Consider the following 19,643-nt stretch of genomic DNA (forward strand, 5'->3'; position numbering starts at 1 on the left):
TGTGTGAGATAAAAATTAGGCAAATTGAAGGCAACAAAACTAGCTCATTTGGAAGAGTTCATGTGGTCCCAGTCCCAGTGGGTCACCCCTCCTAGAAGGCTGTGGGGACCAGGCAACAAGTCTCAGGAACTGCAGCCAAAAAGATAGGGCTCCTTATTTCAGATCAAACTGGCCATGAAGCTCCTCACCTGCCTCTTCTCTTGGTTGTCAGCAGGATCAGACATTACATCCGCTTAGCCAAAGGCTGGGCGGCCCAAGAGGCAGGTTGGCAGTAACAGCTTAGCCTATTTCCTGCATAATACACCTAAAGGATTTCTCAGATGTTGCCTTTCCTTCAATTTGGATGGCAGGCGAGGGATGCAAGGTTGGGGAAGGGATTGTGGAGGGAAACACAGCAACAAAGAAGCAATAGATACCACCACAAGTCATGCTCAATCTCCCCATCCCTTTTAAAAGTTTTAGCTGCACATATTTGACACATTTCTAATTAATACGAACACATTTCTGAAAATCAGCTGCAAAGCAAAATTGGCCAAAATCCATCCAAAAAACATGATTATCCTCAAATTCAAGTTACAGCTGAAGTCCAAATGGATGAGTAAAAGCCAGGATTAAGGAACATCCTAAACAGCATTAAAAGACAGCAGGAACTGTGAGCCTCTGCAATTCACAGCAAACTTGGGCAGGCTCCTTCCGGTCTCATCTCACACACCAACTGAAGAAAAAAAGAAAGGGAGTGTTTCAAACTTAAGCCAACATCATGGTGTGGGGGCATCAGCATTACAGAGCTAGTGGGAACCCAAAGGCCGTCCAGATTGGCCTCAATCAGACCTAAGATCTGTTAAGAGCATCACCAAAATGGGCCTGCAGAGCAAATGCCTGCAGAGGGCAGCTCAAGCAAGTGAGACAAGCTGCACACACTTTGGGGGAATTCCACAAGGACACAAAGCAGTCCTGCTAGAATGAGAAATCCCTTCGAGCACCCAAAATGTGACTCCCTCTTATTCAGATCCTGGGGAGAACCCATTTGTCAGATGGAGGGGATCCTCTGTGGAGCTCAGATGAAGAGACAGAATGAGTCACAAGAGTGATTTTCAGCTCAATGGACACTCCAGATTATGTCATTCTTGGAAACCCCAAGGGGGGTATCAGAAGAAGCTTTTCCCCATTTGGGGATGTTCCCTACGGAGTCTTTAGCAAGAGCCCCCCTGTGCCCCCCTGCCCCCCCCCCACTTACCCCTGGTGGAGCTGTCGGACCCCTGGTCACTTGCTGCAAAAGGGAGGAAACACAATAGTCAGGATCCCGGGGAGGGAGATCCCATCCCCCAGCCCTTCTCCTCCCTCCTTCCACCCCCATCCCAAATCAGTCTCAATCTGGGGAGGGGCCTAAGAAGAGTTCAGGGACAGGCAGCCCAGAGGCAAGGGGGCTCAAGGACAGCAGTGGGGGGAGAAGCAGGTGCTGGAGGGCAAAGAGAGATGGGCACAGCCTGGCATGGAGGCAGCAGGGGACAACAACAACAACAACAATAATAATAATTTATTATTGTACCCCGACCATCTGGCTGGGTTTCCCCAGCCACTCTGGGCGGCTTCCACAGAGACCAAAAATACACTAAAATGTCACACATTAAAAACTTCCCTGCCTTAAGATGTCTTCTGAATGTCAGGTGGTTGTTTATCGCTTTGACATCTGATGGGAGGGCGTTCCACATGGCGGGTGCCACTACTGAGAAGGCCCTCTGCCTGGTTCCCTGTAGCTTTGCTTCTCACAATGAGCTTTGCTTCTCTCTGCAGCCTTTTCCTGGCCCTGAGGGACCCCTTGCTGTCCCCAGACAGGCTGAGCAGACAGGCTGAAGCTTTCCATCAGGGTCTTGGCCTAAGGACTAGGCCACCACCAGGTTTGGTTTGGTCTGTTTGTAACCTGTTCCTGCTCCAGATTGGGGGGAAATATGTGAGACAGAGAGAAGGGAGTAGTCACTCACTTGAGGCGATTTTGTAGGCTAATTTCTCGCTCCGTTGCCCTGTGAAGACAAAAGCAGGAGGTCAGAGCTGGAAGGGACCTCCAGAGGTCACTCAAATTCCATTTCAACCATTTGCCTCTCAGATGCTGAAACCTTCCCAAGAGATGCTCCTCCTCCTGTCTCTTCCAAACACCTCCAAGGAAGGGGAGCCCAGAAGCGGAGCTTTTCAAGGAACTCATTTTACAAAGAAGTAGAAAAAATTGAGAAAATTAAATTTAAAAGATCAACCTGGGAAACCAGGCTGTAGACAAATTCCAAGAGGCTGGAAGGAAACATTATCCATTGCCTTCACTCATTCATTTTCGGATTATTATTTCGGTGATTCCCCAATAAAAATACAAAATGAGAGCACAAAATACATAATAAAACAAAAACAAACCAGTAACTCACATTTAAAAGGTCCAAGGCCTGGTTTGAGAGCCACGGTTTTGCCTGGCGTCTAAAGATATGCAAGGAAGGCTCCCTGGTAAGTGTGCACAGGATTGAAGGCTTAGGATTGATTAAAACATCAGGTGGGAAGTAAATTTCCTGAGCACAGAATGAGCGCAAAGTAATGACCACTATGACTTTTGGTTCATGTTCAAAGGGTGTTTTATGGGGAGGGGTCTCTGTAGGGATGCCAGCCACAATTGCCAGGAAGGCTCCACCAGCACATTCCCAGTTGGAGGCCAAGACAGAAGGACACAGGAGAGGCAGCAAACGTATCCAGGGTTTACTTACTGTGGATGATGAAGAAGATGATCCCAGAGACCAGCAGGATGGCAGACATGACACCCAAAATGGCTCCCACAATGAGCCCCAGGTTGACTAATAGGAGACAAGAGACATTTTTATTCAGACTGGCGGCAGCAGCACCCCAAGGCCTCAAGCAGAAGGTTGGAGTGGAGGTGCTGAGCTATGAACCTACGGCATCCAATTTGAGTTTAAGGACACTTGCCAGAAAAGGCTGCATCTGTCAAAAACTCCAAATTCCAATAATTGCCTCCAGAGACACAGACAGAATCCAACTGGGGTTCCCCATCTGAACTGTGCTGCTGCTGAAGGGAGGAGCTGGGTGGAAATCCCCCTCCCAGAGCCCACCCCTTCCCCTCCTGTCTGTCTGTCTGTCTGTCTCTCACCAGGCTCCTTCTCCCAGGCCACGTCCAGAGGCTTCTCCAGGCTGTCATGCTCCACGCGGCACCGGAAGCGCTCCCTCTCCTCGGGGTCGATCTGGACACTGAGCAGGAGATAGTAGGTCCCGTCCGAGTTGGGGGCGACCAATCCTCGGAGGGTGCCCTCCTGCCAGACCTCCCCGTCCTTCACCCAGTTGGCCTCAATCTCCTTGGGGTAGAAGCCGTGGACTTGGCAAACGAGGGTCTCCAGGCCGTCATAGTCTGCCTTCCTGGTCACCTTCACCACCGGAGCCTCTGCAAAAAGGGCCACATTGGGGTTAACAGAGAGACATCCACAACGGAAGCCTGGACAAATCCTGTATTTTTTTAAGAGCAGAGACCCAAGGGGCAACTAGTCCTGCCTCCCAGAGTGTCAGAATCTCCTCACATCTCCAGAAATTTAAAAGATCTGCCAATAAATGGGATTCCTCAACCTCCCTTGGCATCTTCCCCCGTCAGTGTCTATGCTAGAACTGTTTTTAGATGTTTTATCCTTTGTTTGCCAAAGCAGACTCCTTTGGGAGGGAGGATTGGTACAAATTAATTTATCATCTTGCAAAGCTCTAACACGACACAAACATGAAAACTTGTGGTTCCAAGATTGTCCCAGGAAGCTGCCTCTAGGCTGAGGGGGCAAATTCCACCAGGTCCCCAATGGCGGGATTCGTTGAGATCCTTCGAACTTGCAAGTCATGAACTGAGGGCAGCTCAGGCTGATCCTGATTTCTCTCTTGAGGGGGAAGAAATGCTGGACTGGCTGCTCTCTGTTCTCTGGGACTTTTCAGCCCAATAGTTAGTGAGCAAAGCCAAGAGCCCTGGGAATGACAGAGCTCCTTTCTGGTTCTCCCGCCTGCCCTGAAAGGGTCCCTGGAGGTTGGAAAGGGCCCATCTCCCTTCTCCATCCACGGCAGCCTCCCCTAGAGTAGAAATGGCAGACCAGGAGGCCCAGTAAGCCAGCAACTTACGCACATTTAACTTGTGCACATACAGCTTTACCCACTTGCCAAAAATATTCTAAAAACCAAAAGGAGGAGGCGGGTGTCTGGGGAAGAAGGACTTTGGCAACCCAATCGCCCATGAATCCAATGTGTTTTGACTATACATGCTTTTGGCTTTAGGCATGATTCACAGAATGTAACCCTTGTTCAAAAACTGGCTCCCTGGGTAGCTGTTGTCTGAAGGGGCTGTTCCAGGATCCCACCCGCTTTGCAGTGCCTGGACTGGTTAACTCGGGTCTAGGAGGGGATGTGACTCTGCTGGGGGAGCAGGAAGCAAAGAAACCCAAAACAAGACCTCCCCTCCCCACCCACCCCCTCACCTGTCCTCAACAGAACCTCCGTCCCAAAGAGGATGATTCCCAGCCTCCTTTGCACGTTGTCACCCTTGAAAACGCTTCAATGTGGCTTTTGAGGTGAAATCCTCAACCTCAACAAATATGCTCAGTGTCTCTGGGGTGAATTATCACCAGGCCCCCATAGATGAATTTGCTCAGATCTCTCTAAGCACAGCTAATACGTATGTGTCATTCCTCAAAAAGGAAAGGTGCTAGAATTATTTTATTTTAAATTAATGTTAATATCATCAAAGCTAATAAAGAGAGACAGGAAGAAAGCCAGTCAAAACACTTGATCATGTGACTGGCCCCTGTGCCAGATTCTTGAAGGCAGAAGAGGGCACTGTACCATTTCAAGGCACGGGGTTGGGGAAGATGACACTTCTGAATGTTCCCCATGGGAAAAAGTAAAATTCATCACAAATAAAAGATATAAGAAGGTAGAAGAGGGAATTCCCATACTCTTTCACTATGTGCAGGTTTTCTGCTTCTAGGCCACGAGTGGCTAACCTACAGACTTAGTGAGGGGGCTGCATCCATATTTTATGGGCTCCCCACACATTTTCTATTTTTAAAAAAGGTTAATTAATTTAGTTTTAGAGATGTTCCCCACAGGTACATACCCAAGTGAAAAGGCAAAAGGTTTTTCTGTACCCTGCCTCAAATCTGTCCATTTCAATTTAATTCTAGCCAAAGGGGCATGTGGGGCTGTTTTTAAGCATCTCCTCCCCCTATCGTAGTCTAAAATGACACCCCCCCCCCCTGAGTCCCAAACCTATTTCTGCCACCACCACCAAGAAAAGTGTTTGATGTTTGGTTCAAAAAGGAAGACTGTTAAGGGGGGAGGGGAGCTTGAAGGGAAACTCCCCCACTGAGCCCCCCTCCCCTCCCCCCTGCCCCCCTCTCACCTGTCCTCAGCAGAGTTTCATTCCCGTAGTCCAGGTATCTCTGCAGCCACGCAATGCATTCCTCCTCCAGGTAGTGCTTCTTGTATTGGTTCCCAGCCAAGTCAGCATCCCACTTCCTCTTGGTCACTTGGGCCCCTGTATCAGCTGCCGTCCAGGTGAGGGTCTCCTTGTCAAAGGTGATGAAGTCCCTCCCATCGTAGCCAAACTGCCTATACCCTCCTTTGCACCCGTCTGACCTCAGCTCACAGCCGTACATTTTCTGAAAGGTGTGGATCCCTGGAAGGACCGAAAGAGATGTAGGAGCTCAATGGGGGTCAGAGCAGCCCCTCCCCCATCAGCAAAAGAGCCCAGGAAAAAGGATTTATTTGCCTGAGACTCAGGGAAGAGGCAGCAGTCAGAGGGGAGAAAAATTAACCAGCATTGTATCTTTCTGAAGGCTCATCCGCAGAACACGTTCACTGAGGGAAACACTACAATCCTGAGCCTATAAAACCCCCTTTCTCTCATTGCCTCACACTTTCTCCCCCCAACCCTCCCATTCCTAGTGGATTCTCATTGGGGGCCCTTTCAAGAGAGAAGGTCTTCTCTTCCCCTCCATCTCTCTCCCCCCAGCTTCTCAATATCTTTTTTTTTTTTTAAATAATATTTATTAAAGTTTTCCAATTAATTACAAATTAATAAAACATCCAATTTCAAATCTTTTTCCAATTACATCCTTTCAGGACTTCCCCTTCCCTCCCCCCCTTGTATTACAAATCTCTCAAATGATCTCAACAAGTTCTTCTCCTCAATTCAGACTTGTTATCCTTAACCCAATTTTTTTTTTAAAAAAAAAACATTATTTTCCATTCCCCTAAAATCGGCTTATTCCCACCACGAGTTCCCCACTTTAGAATACCATGTAGATGTATATAGCCTAAATAAAACATAGTTTACGCCCTTTGGATTCCATATTTCCCACCCCCCCTTTTCCCGGTTGCGTTCCCAATGTTCCTCAATGTCCGATATTTCCACGTCTCTCTAAGTCATAGTCCTTTGCCAGTCCTCTTTAGTTTCGAATGTCCAATCATGGAAGGATTCTGTCTCAAAGAAAGGCCCATTTTTTCCATCCAGATTTTTATATCCAGGAGTGAAAAACTCCAAATTATAATCCTTAAGCTTGTCAAATCTGGATGTCCCAAACGTCCCCACTTTTGACTTGGTCCAATTCTTGTTATTTTGTTGTTCTTATTGATCACACTCCTCTTTCTATTTCTTTCTGTCCCTGTTTTCCTGCACAAATGTCCTAATTCCAAAAGTTAGTTCCTTTACAGAGGCTTGTTATTCAGAAACAAAACATTACGTCAAGTTCCTTTCATTCCACAACAGATGATTCCATTGTCTTCTTCGGTGTAGTGGCCTCTGTAGTCATAATAATGTTCCATTTCTGCAGTTTCCCAGGAGATAAACAGTTCTGTTCCAATTTCCAGCTAAAACCACTTGTAATATCTCTCGGCTCCTCTAGGTGGATTGCAAAAACTGAGTTCTCTTCCAGATCGCGTCCATTAGCCCTAGTAACTTTATAATCCTTATTTAAAACAATTTGTATCCAATTTATAACAAATATAACCAGCAAAGTCCTTGTAACATAGTCTCTATCTTATTTTCCGCTTTGACAGCTCTTTGACAGCTGTCAAAACTTGCCTTTCTCCTCTCCAAACTCCGTCATCGATCGCTCCCGGGGTTCCAGGGGGGGTTGTTTTTAAGTCCGAATTCTACTTTCCTCCTCCAGCTCAATCTCATATTCTTCACTCGTGAGGTTAAAAACTTGCCAAAATGATGTTACTCCGATCTTAGTTATCAGATCCTTTGCTTTGACCCTTCTACAATGGAGGGGGTGGCTGACTTCCTTTTTTGCGCCTCCCCCGCTCGCTCCGAAATTTTTAAAATTTTTGTCCCTCTTTTTAGTCCAAGTTCCAATTACTTACGGGTTGTTCTTTTAGGTCCGAATTTTCAAAGGAAAAAGCCAGCGCTCTCCGCCGAATGGCATGCGGCTTCGCACGGCAGGGATAGCAGAGGACTCAAAACACCACGCTTCTCCCCGGCACCCGATCCGTAGCCTTTAAAAAGGCTCCTTCACGAGTCGGGAGGGCGCTAACGGTGTCAGCCGAGTCTCCATGTCCACGGCCCCCGTGGCCGTGGTTTTTAAGGGTCCCCGCATCGCCGGTGCGGTAGGACCCAGCCCCTGCCGTGCAGGCTCCCTCCGGAGCTCGGAGGGAGTCCGCCATTCGGCGATGGCGCCGACCCGGAAGTCCCAGCTTCTCAATATCAAGGACCTTTTCCCTAAAAGGAGGGAAGTCATCGAAGGGCCTTTGGAAAAAGAAGTTTCCTCATGGCTTGGGAGGGAAAGGGAAGCCACAAGGGGGGTTTGCCCCACTTCAAAATGACCCCCTTCTCAGCAGAAGCCAGGCTGCCCTTGCCAAAGATGGTGGGTCCCAGCACCTTCCTGCCCACCCCAGGGGGCTACCACCAAATCTTCAAAACAACGACAACATTAAAACTATCATTTTGAAGTCCCATAATCCTTAAATTGGACAAATCATTTTGACTCTCCCATTACATATTACAGTGGACCCTCCAGATACGAACTTAATTTGTTCCGGCGGTCCGTGCACAACCCAAAAAGTCTGCAAGCAGAGGCGCCACTTCTGTGCATGCATGCAGCGCGATGAGCACTTCTGCGCATGCAGAGAAAACCCAGAACTATACTTCCGGGTTTGCCACATTCGTATCCCGAAAATTGGAGGTGGATGTAACAAGAGGTACGACTGTACATACATTTCTTTTTGCATATTTGCTTGAAGCTAAGTCACACTGAGTGGGGTTGGACTTACTTCCAAGTAAACATGCAGAGGATCAAGCAGTTACATTTGTGTATGGAATAAAATAATCTGTTTGTGATCCTGGCTGCCCACACAGTGGGACTAGCCCATTTCTGAACTCTCTTGTTGAGGGACTCTTTCCTGGCAGTCAGTTCCATGGGGTAAGGCAGGTTTTTAAGAAGAGCAACTGCCAGATGTGGGGCCCTGTTCTCTATCAGCCCCCCAGCAGGTGGAGTGAGCAGTCCAGACAACCTGATGGATTCTGAAAGGCTCCAAGGAGAAAGAGGAGCTGACAGCCAGCATCCCTGTGGGGACCCCCATCTCCCTATGGAATAAGGATTAGGGACACCATCCTTCCTTCCTGTCGTCTCCAGCACTGCAGACCCCGGACACCCCCCACCCCCAGTTCACCAGGGCAGTGGGGAGGACGAGGAGGAGGCAGAGGGAGAGAACTCATAGCTGTGCCTATTCTGGGGTCATAATTGCAGCAGACTGGGGACTGGCACCTCAATAATGTAACTACAATCAGCTTGCTGCCTGGGACCAGTATTAAGGCACATGAGCCCAGAGTTATCCAAGTTTCAGGGAAACCCCCCCCCCTTTAATTTCAGTATCAGCAGCGCCATGGCTGGATTCCCAACTGGATTCCCAGCTCTTTGCTCTCTTCCAGGATCCCTCCCTATTACTCCTTTGCCACAAAGCCAATGCCAACGGTGCCAGGGAGAGAGACAAGCATCAACTGGCATCCTTGTTTTGTGCCACAAATAACAGGCATGGGGGGTGAAGGGAAGACATCTGTGCCTGCCACTGCAGAGTCTTCTTTCGTAGAATTTTCCATTATTGTGTCCCCCCTCCCAATACAAGTGCTATTGTATATAATATTAAGCAAATGATGCATTTGAGGGATTTGAACCCTGGTTCAAGGACAACTGTAAGGTAACTGTGCTCACAGAGTGGACTATACAGATATAAATTATGGAACAAAGAGATGTTTGTAAATGTGTGCCTAAACACACTTTGGCTATACAGTGGTACCTCGGGTTAAGAACTTAATTCGTTCTGGAGGTCCATTCTTAACCTGAAACTGTTCTTAACCTGAGGTACCACTTTAGCTAATGGGGCCTCCCGCTGCCGCCGCACGATTTCTGTTATCATCCTGAAGCAAAGTTCTTAACCCGAGGTACTATTTCTGTGTTAGCGGAGTCTGTAACCTGAAGCACCTGTAACCTGAAGCGTCTGTAACCCGAGGTACCACTGTACAGGTACTGCTTTTCTGGGCTGAATTCGGCTAACACAGCTAGTCTAAAAACCAAGTCTTACTTACACAACTGGGACTTTCTCCCCATCTCCTTCTCCACAAATCAGCTGGGGGGCAGGAGAAGCCCCAGAAAGGTGTGCAGGGGGAGGAGAAGGGAAATTGCTCCCTCTGGGAAGTAGAATGATTGTAACAGTGCTACTTTGGAGTCCTCCCTCTAGAACTACTCAACATATTGAAGAAGAAGAAGTCGTCTCTTTTCCAAGACCATGTCCCACGGTGATATACCGGTAGTTCTTTTTATGCACTCAAACAATGATTTGTGGTTGGCCTATGCAAACAACAAACCAAACCACAAACCCCACCAGCTGGTCTGGATATGGAGCTTTTGCTTGAAGGGAAGTTGCTCTGTCTCATTGCTTCTTCAGCATAAATTGCTTTCTCCCTCATTTTATAATGAAGCTCACTCCCCTCCCGTTTCCTCAAAATGTTAAGTGGGATCAATCCCGATACACCTGTACCTTCAACATTGTCTATAAATAGAATCAGACAACATTTCTAGGGCTGTCCATGGCACCTTTGAAGTGGCCACCTCATTTGTTTGGGATTTTCTGAGCTAAGCAACTGCAATAAATGATCAGGAAACGGGAGGCGCCCCTTGATGACATTTATGTGGCATTTTCCATGGATAGGTGCAGGGGCTCAGGAGGGGCCCAATCCCCATTTTTAAAAGGGGGAGAAGCAGAATTCGCAGGAGCCCAAGAGGAAGCCTGCAAGGCCAGGCCAGGCCTGATCCCACTGCAAGAAAAGCAGACCTGCCCCTTGCAGCGCTGGCTTGGTCTCAGCTGACCCCCTGGGTTTCTTCCTTGCAAGCCCTACAAGGCCAACGAAGGCCCCAGAGGGCTCTGGACACACTCAGGCTGACCCCTTTGGCAAGGCTCCTCCCACCTCCAGTATTCTGTCTCACAGGTGGGGATTCTCTTTGGCTTCAGGGCCAGATCCTGATCAGGGTTGTCCCCAGGAGCCAAAAGCAGCAGGAGGGTGAATCTGACATCCTAGCATAGCCCACCCGTCAATCTCACCCACCTTTCTACCCCTCCACTTCAGTTATTGTTTGAAGTGCTGGGACAGCTGTGGTGCTGTTAGGGGCAGGGCTCAAGTCCTGAAGCAGGGAGCCTGCTTAGGAAGTGAGGAAGTGGAGAAGCCTGGAAGGTAAAGGTGCAAAATCATAGAGAGATCTCCCTCTCCCAGACCCAGCAGAGGCTCCCACTTCTGAAGTTCTGCTCCAAAATTGCAATTAGAGGGGGGAGTCACTCAACTTTGCGGCAAAATGGAGTTGAGAGATGACCTAACCTGGGGAGAAAACAGCAAAGACCTGATGAAAATTAATCTCTCAAAGAACCTGTTGATAGCATTTTACCATTGTACTGTGTAGAGTGTGTTAACTTATTGTCTGTGTGTGTGGTTTGGGAGCTGCACAGTCAGGGAAAGAACAATGCTGTCCAGGGTTGTAACGACTGCGGAGAGAATAACTGGGTGGACTCTTTCCACCTTGAATCAAATCTACACTTCCAGGTGCCACAAAAAAGCTGCAGAGATAGTGCAGGATAGTGCACACCCCGGAAATGATCTATTTCAGCTTCTGCCTTCTGGAAGGTACAGGGTTATAAAGACAAGGACTAGGCATCTGAGAATAAAGATTATTGTATCATAATTTGTGTGATTCCAGCATACAGTTGAAATCCTTCAAGTTAAATGCATTCCAGTTGCTAGTTTCCTGCACTTTCCACCAGTTTTCCAGGGAGATGTAAAGTTAATTGGCCTGTAATTTCCAATATCCTTCCTGGATCCTTTTGATGTTTAAATGGTTCAGTGTTGCAATCTTTCAGTGGTCTGAGCTGCCACCCACAGAGCGGGTTCCCCACTTCAGAAAGAAGGCCCCACAGGGATAGCAGGGGCAGGAAGACAAATGCAAGTTGGGGCTCAGGTCTCAACATGTGGCCCCACATCCCCTTTCCCCACACTTGCCCCTTCATGAGATCGAACACAGGAAGGGGGACAGAGCTCTGGCCACCAGGGGGCCTAATAAGTCTCCACAGCAGATCCCCATCAGAAGCAATTAACTTTTGTTGACGTCCATCAGCAGATTTTGCTGTTTCTGCTCACTCCCCACACTCCTTAACCCTCTTCCCAAGTCACAGTGAATGTGTACTAAGGGGGCTTTGTGCCTCCTTTGCGCATGAGGAAAGAGCCAAGGCCCCATGGTACTTCTCTAGGGCCACCGCTGTACAGATTTTTTCAATTTCGTTGTTCTGTACGGGACAATGACAATAAAGATTATCGTACTGTGTCGTATCCACAAATGCCTCCCCCCACCCTTCCAGCATGCTGGCTCCTTTCACACAACTAACGTCTCAAAAGGACCAACATCTTCTGACTCATTTCAGAAGGAATTTTTAAAAATAAAAATGTGTGCCAAGTGGCTTTTGCCGGATGTCTACCAGCTTTTACTGAGTTTAGTGATTCCTGTCGTAACAGTTCCAAGGCTAGATGGGGCAGGGGGTGGGGGAGGAGTGTGGCAGAAATCACCGTAACTGGACAAAGGGAGTGAAAGACCTTTCTAAACGGTCCCTAAGTGTAGACCGTTAGAGAATAAAGTAAGCACAGATGTATAATAAATGCTGGATATGTGGGATCTTATGCAGGTTTACTCAGAAGCAAGTCCCATGAAGTTCATTGGGGCTGTTGAATGGTCTTTTTAAATTTGAGCGTTCATCATCGTTTCACAAGATGTATATTTCTTTAAAGGCCAGAGCAAATAATGTGACCTAGTTTTACAGCTGTGAAGCAGTATAGCAGGTGCTGTTAAGTTGTGGTAATTAAGCTGTTGGGTATGGTATATAAAGAGCAGCATGTAGCTCTCTCAGTACCCTGGTGGATGGGTCACACTTATTGATATATTTAGTGTAAAAGGAGTTTTTGTTTTTGTTATTAAAACCTAGCAAAAGTTATTTATCGTTTCTTGAATATGTGGTCTCCCCAGCAAGCTTTCTGTAGTGCAACTAATCTGCAAATAGCCAACATGGTTATGGGCCCAGCTGCTGAGTGGATGACTGCACATTTTTGAACTTTGAGAAAGGTCTGGAAACTCCTCCTGTTGGTGTGGTTCTGTGGGTCTGGAAGAGTTCCAGAATGGTCGACAGGGTTCCAGAAGCCGAGAAAGCTCTGACCTTCCCACAGCTGACAGATGAGAACTATAGTTTATGGTCATTTCGGGTGGAGGCACCTTTCACCTCTCGGGAAGTGTGGACCTATGTAACTGATGACCCTCCTGATCCTGTGACTAATGCTTGGTCAAAAGGAGATGCGAAAGGTATTTAAGTATACCTTCCTTAAGAAACCAAAGGCCTTCCTTTTGGGTATTGTTGGCCAAGGGGTGCTAAAGAAGGATCGAACATTTTTTATGTATGCAACAACAGCAGCAAGGATACTCGTTGCCAAGCATTGGAAAACTCAAGATCTACCCACACTGGAAGAATGGCAGATGCAACTGATAGACTATATGGAACTGGCCGAGATGACGGGCAGAATCCGAGACCTGGGAGAGGAGACGGTGGAAGAAGACTGAAAAAAATTTAAGATTTATTTGCAAAAATATTGTAAATTGTATGAATGTTAAGCAGGATGCTTGATCATAAACAATTTGGCACCATCGAAACAGACGAAGTGAATTATGAAGATAAGTTAAATTCACGAAAAAATCAAACTTTTAGATAACTATTAGGCTAAGTTTAATGTTATAAAGAGTGAAATGAACATATCTAAAATTTAAGATATAACATTGGAAAATTAGATTGTAAGGTGGGGATAAGGTGATAAATTGCTGGCTAAAATTTTTATAAATTTGGAACGCAGGAGCGGGAGATGTGAGGAAGTCCAAAGAGGACAAGAAAATATGTTATAAAATGTGATATTTTTGTATGTTTTGTTTTGTGTGTTGTAACCAATAAATCCTTAATAAATATTATTTAAAAAAAAACAAAAAACAAAAGGAGATGCGAAAGCTAGGGCGATAATTAATTTGGCTGTCAGCGACCAGCAAGTAATATACAGTGGTACCTCCCGTTACGTACTTAATTTGTTCCGGAGGTCCGTTCTTAACCTGAAGCACCACTTTAGCTAATGGGACCTCCCGCTGCCGCGCCGCCAGAGCACAATTTCTGTTCTCATCCTGAAGCAAAGTTCTTAACTCGAGGTACTATTTCAGGGTTAGTGGAGTCTGTAACCTGAAGCGTATGTAACCCAAGGTACCACCGTTTATAAGGAATAAGAAAACTGCCAAAGAAATGTGGGACAGCCTTGGAGCAGTACATATTAGAAGAGAGTCAGCGTCTGCACTGATGTTTTTCAAGCAGCTGTACCAGACGAAGTTGCAGCCTGGTGGTGATTTGGCAGCACACTTGAGACGTCTGGAGGCAATATGCAGCGAATTGATTTGAAGGGACATGGAGATACCTGATATTCAGTATGTATTTATCATTCTTTGTTCCCTTAATGAGGACTTTGATGTTGTAGCTAGCCAGATATCTGCCGTTCCACCAGAACAATTAATTGTGGAAGGGGTAACAGCAAGATTAATGGGTGAGTTGGACAGAAGGGAGGCTTGCGCCATAAGCACTCCTATTTCCAGAAATAATGAGCAACACCATATGCAAACTTTGGTGATACGACTGCATTTAAAGCTGCCAAGCGTTGTTGGTTCTGCAATAAACAAGGACATTCCCAAGCACTCCAGATCCAAAAGAAAGCAAAGCACTCCCAAGTCTATTTCTATTTCCAAGGACTGCAGATCCAAAAGAAAGCAAAGCACTCCCAAGTCTATTTCTGTTCGTCTATCACGATCGTTAGCCCAGCAGCCGACATCGTATTGTAAAGACAGAAAAGAGCCACGAGCTTTTCAGGCTCGGACAACAGATCGGAAAAGAATTAAAGGTGCCAAATGGGATTCTTTTATTGTGGACTCTGGAGCATCACAGCATATTTGCAATGATCGGAGCTTGTTTATTTCTTTTGAAGAGGAAATTGGCAATGTACATTTAGCCAATTCACAAGTCTTGCAGTTGCTTGGCAGGGGTACTGTTAAACGACTCTTTAAACATTACGATAGCAAACTGCCCATCAGTAGATAATTTATTGTCAGTAAAGTGTTTTGCTCGTCAAGGCATAACTGTGCGTTTCTTAGTCAATGGCTAATAACTGCCAGTGTCGATCTTCTGGGGACTCCTTGCCTCAGGCTGCAGGAAGACCTTGGGGGCTCTTGTCTACCCCTCCACTTCAGTTGCCTACCCGGCTTATGGTTTATCCATGTAGTTGCCACTCTGACCCCCAAAACCCAGACAATTGTGTTCCTTAAAAAGGCTTTTCTTTCAACACTGTGCCAGGGAGAGGGAGGGGCTTGGTGATGGTCAGAAGGGTCAGCCAATCAGCACCTCTGTCTGGGCAGCTGGCTTCTCCTTAAGCAGGAACAGCAGGTTTTTGTGAATTCTCTTTGAAAGCTTCTTTGCCTACCAGAAAAAACAGGCAGATGCAGATCCACAGCAGGACCAGAACTCAAGGCTTGCTTGTCTCAGCCTCGGGATTCCCAGCCTTCTCTTCACCTCACAGAGGAAAATGAACTAGACAGATTTCCACCTCAGAAGGCCTAAGCCAAGCCCAGCATGGAAGGAAGCGCAGGCAAGGGAGACATTTCCTGGGTAGAATGTGCAGGTCCAGAGAGGGTCATACGGGGGGGGGGGTCTCTACCCTCCAAGTCTCGTTCTCTGTCCCCTCCACCCCACACCTTCCCAGCCCCCATTAAGACTTTCATTAAGGGAAGGGGAGATGCCTCTGCCCTGGTGGAGACCCCCACCCTCCATTTCCTTTCCTCCCAGCAGCCCCCTCCCTGCAATTCTGGCCCTTGGAGGAAACGTTATGGGGGGGGGAAGAGGTGTGACTCTGTACCTCTCCTGCCTTCCACTCACCTCCGCTCTGGTTGTAGCGATTCAACAGATTCTGCAGACTCAACCTGAATGCCAGCTCATGCCCCTGAGAATTCTGAGTGTTCCTCTGCCAGTACTGAGGATCCTCATTTTCCACCTTCCTTATCCAGGGGATGCGAGGCTGCACCTCCTTAGTGTCACTGTCATACTGAACAAATTGCTGGTCATCCACGTACCCGACAATGATGAACTGGGGCAGCCCCTGGCCAGGCTCAGACACAGCTGTTTCAAAGTAGCGCAGGGAGTGAGAAGGGGAGCCTGGAAAGGAAGAGAAAAGAGGGCAGAGAGGGGTCCTGCAGATGAAGGCAGCAGCCTAATTCTGCTGCCCCAAATTAGGAGATCCAAAGTTCAGCAGGGTTTGGGAGAGTTTGTAGACCTGCCCTTAAACACAAAGGAGGCAGAGTACAGGCAGCCTAAGAATCAGAGTTGGAAAAGGAAAAGATAAGACATAAATAAAAGTAACAATATCCCATGGAGATATTATGAGAAAAAGCTCTGCCAGGCAGCACTAAATCTCTGCATGTTTCTGTTGAGGCTCCGTGTGGGGAGACAGAGGCCAGCCCCTCCCTTTTGCCAAGGGGGCAGGAATTGCCCCCCACTTGGAAGCGCCAAGCTGATGAGAGCTCCCACAACATGGTCTTAAGGCTCAGGATGCAGGCACTAAACGGAAGCTAAGCAGGCTCAGGACTGGAAGTGGATGGAGGGGAGACCAGACGAAGCAAAATCCATATATTGGGAGAAGAGGAAGCTGCCTCCTCCTGGGTCAGAACACTGGTCCAGGTAGCTCAGAGTTGTCTGCCCTGACTGGGATGGCTCATATCTGCAGAAACGGGCCTAGTGAAGCCACTCCCTTGGAGCCGCCCCACCATCTGACTTTCTGGAGCCATGCCCTGAACAGCTCTGACCTGGGTCTTGCTTCCTGGGCTCTGGGAGGCTTTGGAAAGATCTCCTGGGAACTCAGGAAATCCCCACAAGATTCTGTGAGAACTTGCCTCCTTTGCGCATTAGGAAAAAGCCAAGGCCCCATGGTCCTCGTAATCTTCTCTTGGGCCACTGCTGTACAGGGTACAGGATGAGCCCCACAGAGAGTGCCCCCCAAGACAGCTGCAGCCCCTTAATTCCCTCCCTGGGCTCCTTTGGGAGGAAGGTGGGGATATAAACTCAATTTTAAAAGATGACTCTGTCAGTACCAAGAAAGGCCTCACAGATTTGGGCATAAGGACGAGGCCTTCCTTCCAACACCTGTCCCATTCTCTGCCTAGAGATTATCCGAGACCTACAGAGGGAGGGAGCTGATCAGAAGATGTTCTCAGGGTCCGGGTAGGTTCATAGAGAAAGAGGTGGTCCTTGAGTATCCTGTGAAAATTGTGTTGAATGCACTTTGGACAACTTCACCCTCAAGGAGGAAGAAGCCCGCTTGAGTTTGCCCAGTGACTCATCTCAAAACAACTAGGAAACTAAATTAAAAACCATAGACAGGACTCTGGTCCAACCCCGCTGCTATGCTGGACTCTCGACTGCAGCATCCATGGCAGATGGCGATACAACCTCTGCTAACAAATCTCCAAGGAAGGAGAATCTACCACCTGCTGAGGGAGATCCACTGTGGAAAACAAAGTTCAAGGAATCGTAAACCTGCAAGATGAGTTTGCCTGCATTACATACGCCTTGATGGTGTGTGGACTCTGCTACCACCTCTGGTTTGGTTTCCTTTCAGGCAAGATCAGATGGGACCCACTTCTAAGACCCTCCCCTCCCAGGGCAGGGGCTTCCCCCACTTCAAACCGCAAGAGCTCAGAGCAAGGAGATACACAGCGTACAAAACGTAGTGAAAGGGGCTGTACAAAAATGGCAAAGAGGAGCCCCCTGCATAATTTACAAAATCTACATTTCTGACAGGCAACAGGAAGGGGTTTTTTTTTGGGGGGGGGGGAGTTACAATTGTAAAGCAGGAGAACCTGATTATGAATGTGGCTGTGAAAGGGAATTCCTGAACAAAACAAGATTGGGAATTGCCGGTGGGGAGCCCTGATTCAGACATTCCCCCCCCCCCCCGCAATGAAGTCAGCTCTACACGCGTCCAGCTCCCACCCCCAGGCTGGTCGTCTGAGTTTTAGCTGAGTTTTCAGAGCGGCTGAGAGTTAGAAGAGAAGAGGGAAGGTAAAAAGGGAAGAGGGAAGACTGTACTGTATCCGTATCTCTCTCACACACTCACACACACACAAACCAGAGTCAACCCGAAGCTGCGGGGGCGGGACAGGCGAGTCACTCCCCCCCCCCATGAATCCTGCCAACACCTTCAAGCTTTGCCTTGTTCTTCGCTTGAGCCTCGAGCCCAGGAGTGAAGCGGCCCCTGCCCCGGGCGGCATACAAAACAAGCCCCAAGTCGGGGAAAGAGAGGTCTGGGGAGGGATCATTTTCTCCCCCCGCCCCAGAGCCCAGTCCTCACCTGCGCAGTCCAGGAGCAGCAGCAGCAGGGGGGCAGCCGCCCCCAGGATCAGGGGGGGGCAGCGGAGGAGGAGGAGGAGGACCCCCATCTCCCCCCAAAGCGAAGCTCCCTTTTCCTCCTCCCTCCGCCGCCCGGAGACCCGCTCTCTGCCCCGCCCGCGGAACCAGCAGCGAGAGCCGGGATTGGGCGAGGGGAAAATATTCCGCCAATCGGAAATCTTCGCACAGGTTGCGGCACCGGTCGCCGGGCAGAACTCGAGGCGCAAGTTTGGGAGCGAGGCTGGAAAGCGAAAGAGAAAGTGATTGCAGCTCCTCGCTGGGAATCGCCGCCTCCCTCTCTCTCAGGTCTGCCTGTCCTGCCCTGCAGGGAGGGCGGAGGGTGGGGGTTGCCAGGGGAGGACCCCCGGTCCAGTCCCCGCATCTCCAGGGGGGTCTGGGAATGCCCCCCTCTCTGGAACTGGGGAGAGGGGCTGTGAGATCCGGAGCGAGGCGGACTCCTGGGCTGAGTCAGTGCAGAACAGCCTCCTGGGTCTTCTTTCTAAAACGCCCTTGGATGGCTTCAAAGATGGCTCCCTTCTTCCTCCACTGCCAGAGGCAGTAAATGCATTCGCATCCCACTCGCTGCGTGTCTCTCCCGTCCTCCTTGCATGCTTCCTTACTGGGACATCTGGGTGGCCACTGGGAGACCGCCATGCTGGACTCAATGGGCCCCTTTGGGGTGATCCAGCAGCTTGGCTCTTCTGTGTCCCTCTATCTAGTGGCAGGGGGTTCCAGCGGTTAACTGTGTGCCTTGTAATAAATGCTCAGTGTTGCAACCAGGACTGAACCTCAGGATTGATGTCAAGAGAGAGAGAGAGAGAGAGAGAGAGAGAGTATGATCACACAGAGAAGCACAGCAGGTGCAGGGAGACTGAAAACAGGTTTGCTATCAGCACAGGGTCAGGCCAGAGCCCACCAGCTTGCCACAATTTCCTTTCTCCATGTGCTTTTTAAAAGGGCATTTTATTTCTCCACATATCTCTACTTCCTTCTCTCATCATACTGGCACCAACATGAGTTTCTCTCCCCCTGCCTGGGACCCTCTTAAGTCTGCAGGCCCTGGGTGTTGGGGTCAGGGAGGCCCCCTTTGCCCAGCCAGCAAGACCCAGCGGCTGCCAAGCCTCTTCTGGAAGGCCCTGAGCCAAGGCTGGGTGCTTGGCCCAGAGAGTGCTTGGCCCACATCCCACTTCCAGAAGCCTGAACGTTTGAAACCTGAGCTAAGCATGGGACACACGCAGGAGCTGCTGCCTTTTCCAATAAATCAGGAGAGAGACAAGTAGTGGCCGCTCCTTGCCCAGGTACAAGGAAGCTTTGGATTTAATGCTGTGAGCCCCTCCATCGAAGGCTCAGGTGGTCTATAGATGGTATTAAACCCCACACCCTAAAGACACCACTGTCTCTTCCATCCCTCCTTCTAAAGAAATCAAACTCTCTCTAAATGCCTGGATCCCCTGGAATCTTGCCCCTCTCAGAGACTGGGGTGCTGTGTGACAGTATATTCAAAGCATATATGAAGAAAACAGCCCCCATAATCATTCGCAGAAAGGGGGAGACTGGGGGACAGATGGACCAGCATCTAGAGTCAGTGA

General features: G+C 48.7%; 2 protein-coding genes and 1 long non-coding RNA gene across 4 annotated transcripts in view; 1 reads left to right on the forward strand and 2 right to left on the reverse strand.

Moving 5' to 3' along the window:
• The window catches only part of LOC309337059 (major histocompatibility complex class I-related gene protein-like), a 135,903-nt gene that overhangs the window by 56,476 nt on the left and 59,784 nt on the right, over positions 1 to 19,643 (reverse strand). The window lies entirely within an intron of this gene.
• Positions 1 to 19,643, reverse strand: part of LOC309336875 (major histocompatibility complex class I-related gene protein-like) — a 71,541-nt gene that overhangs the window by 16,781 nt on the left and 35,117 nt on the right. The window contains exons 6-8 of one of the 2 annotated variants that reach the window (XM_081853340.1): positions 1,983 to 2,021; positions 1,238 to 1,270; positions 9 to 715 (exon numbers count right to left, since the gene is read on the reverse strand). In XM_081853340.1, the coding sequence (XP_081709466.1) occupies positions 705 to 715; positions 1,238 to 1,270; positions 1,983 to 2,021 (83 nt within the window). In that variant the 3' untranslated portion in view covers positions 9 to 704. Of the gene's footprint in view, positions 1 to 8; positions 716 to 1,237; positions 1,271 to 1,982; positions 2,022 to 5,413; positions 5,690 to 19,643 lie in introns of those variants that run through there. The other variant, XM_081853341.1, reaches the window with a different exon arrangement.
• LOC309337483 lies at positions 12,248 to 14,243 on the forward strand. The gene is made up of 3 exons (XR_014154348.1): positions 12,248 to 12,902; positions 13,594 to 13,644; positions 13,854 to 14,243. It is a non-coding gene; the product is annotated as an uncharacterized lncRNA (long non-coding RNA).

Source organism: Podarcis erhardii, assembly GCF_964252035.2.
Source record: "Podarcis erhardii genome assembly, chromosome: 2".
Taxonomy (NCBI): domain Eukaryota; kingdom Metazoa; phylum Chordata; class Lepidosauria; order Squamata; family Lacertidae; genus Podarcis; species Podarcis erhardii.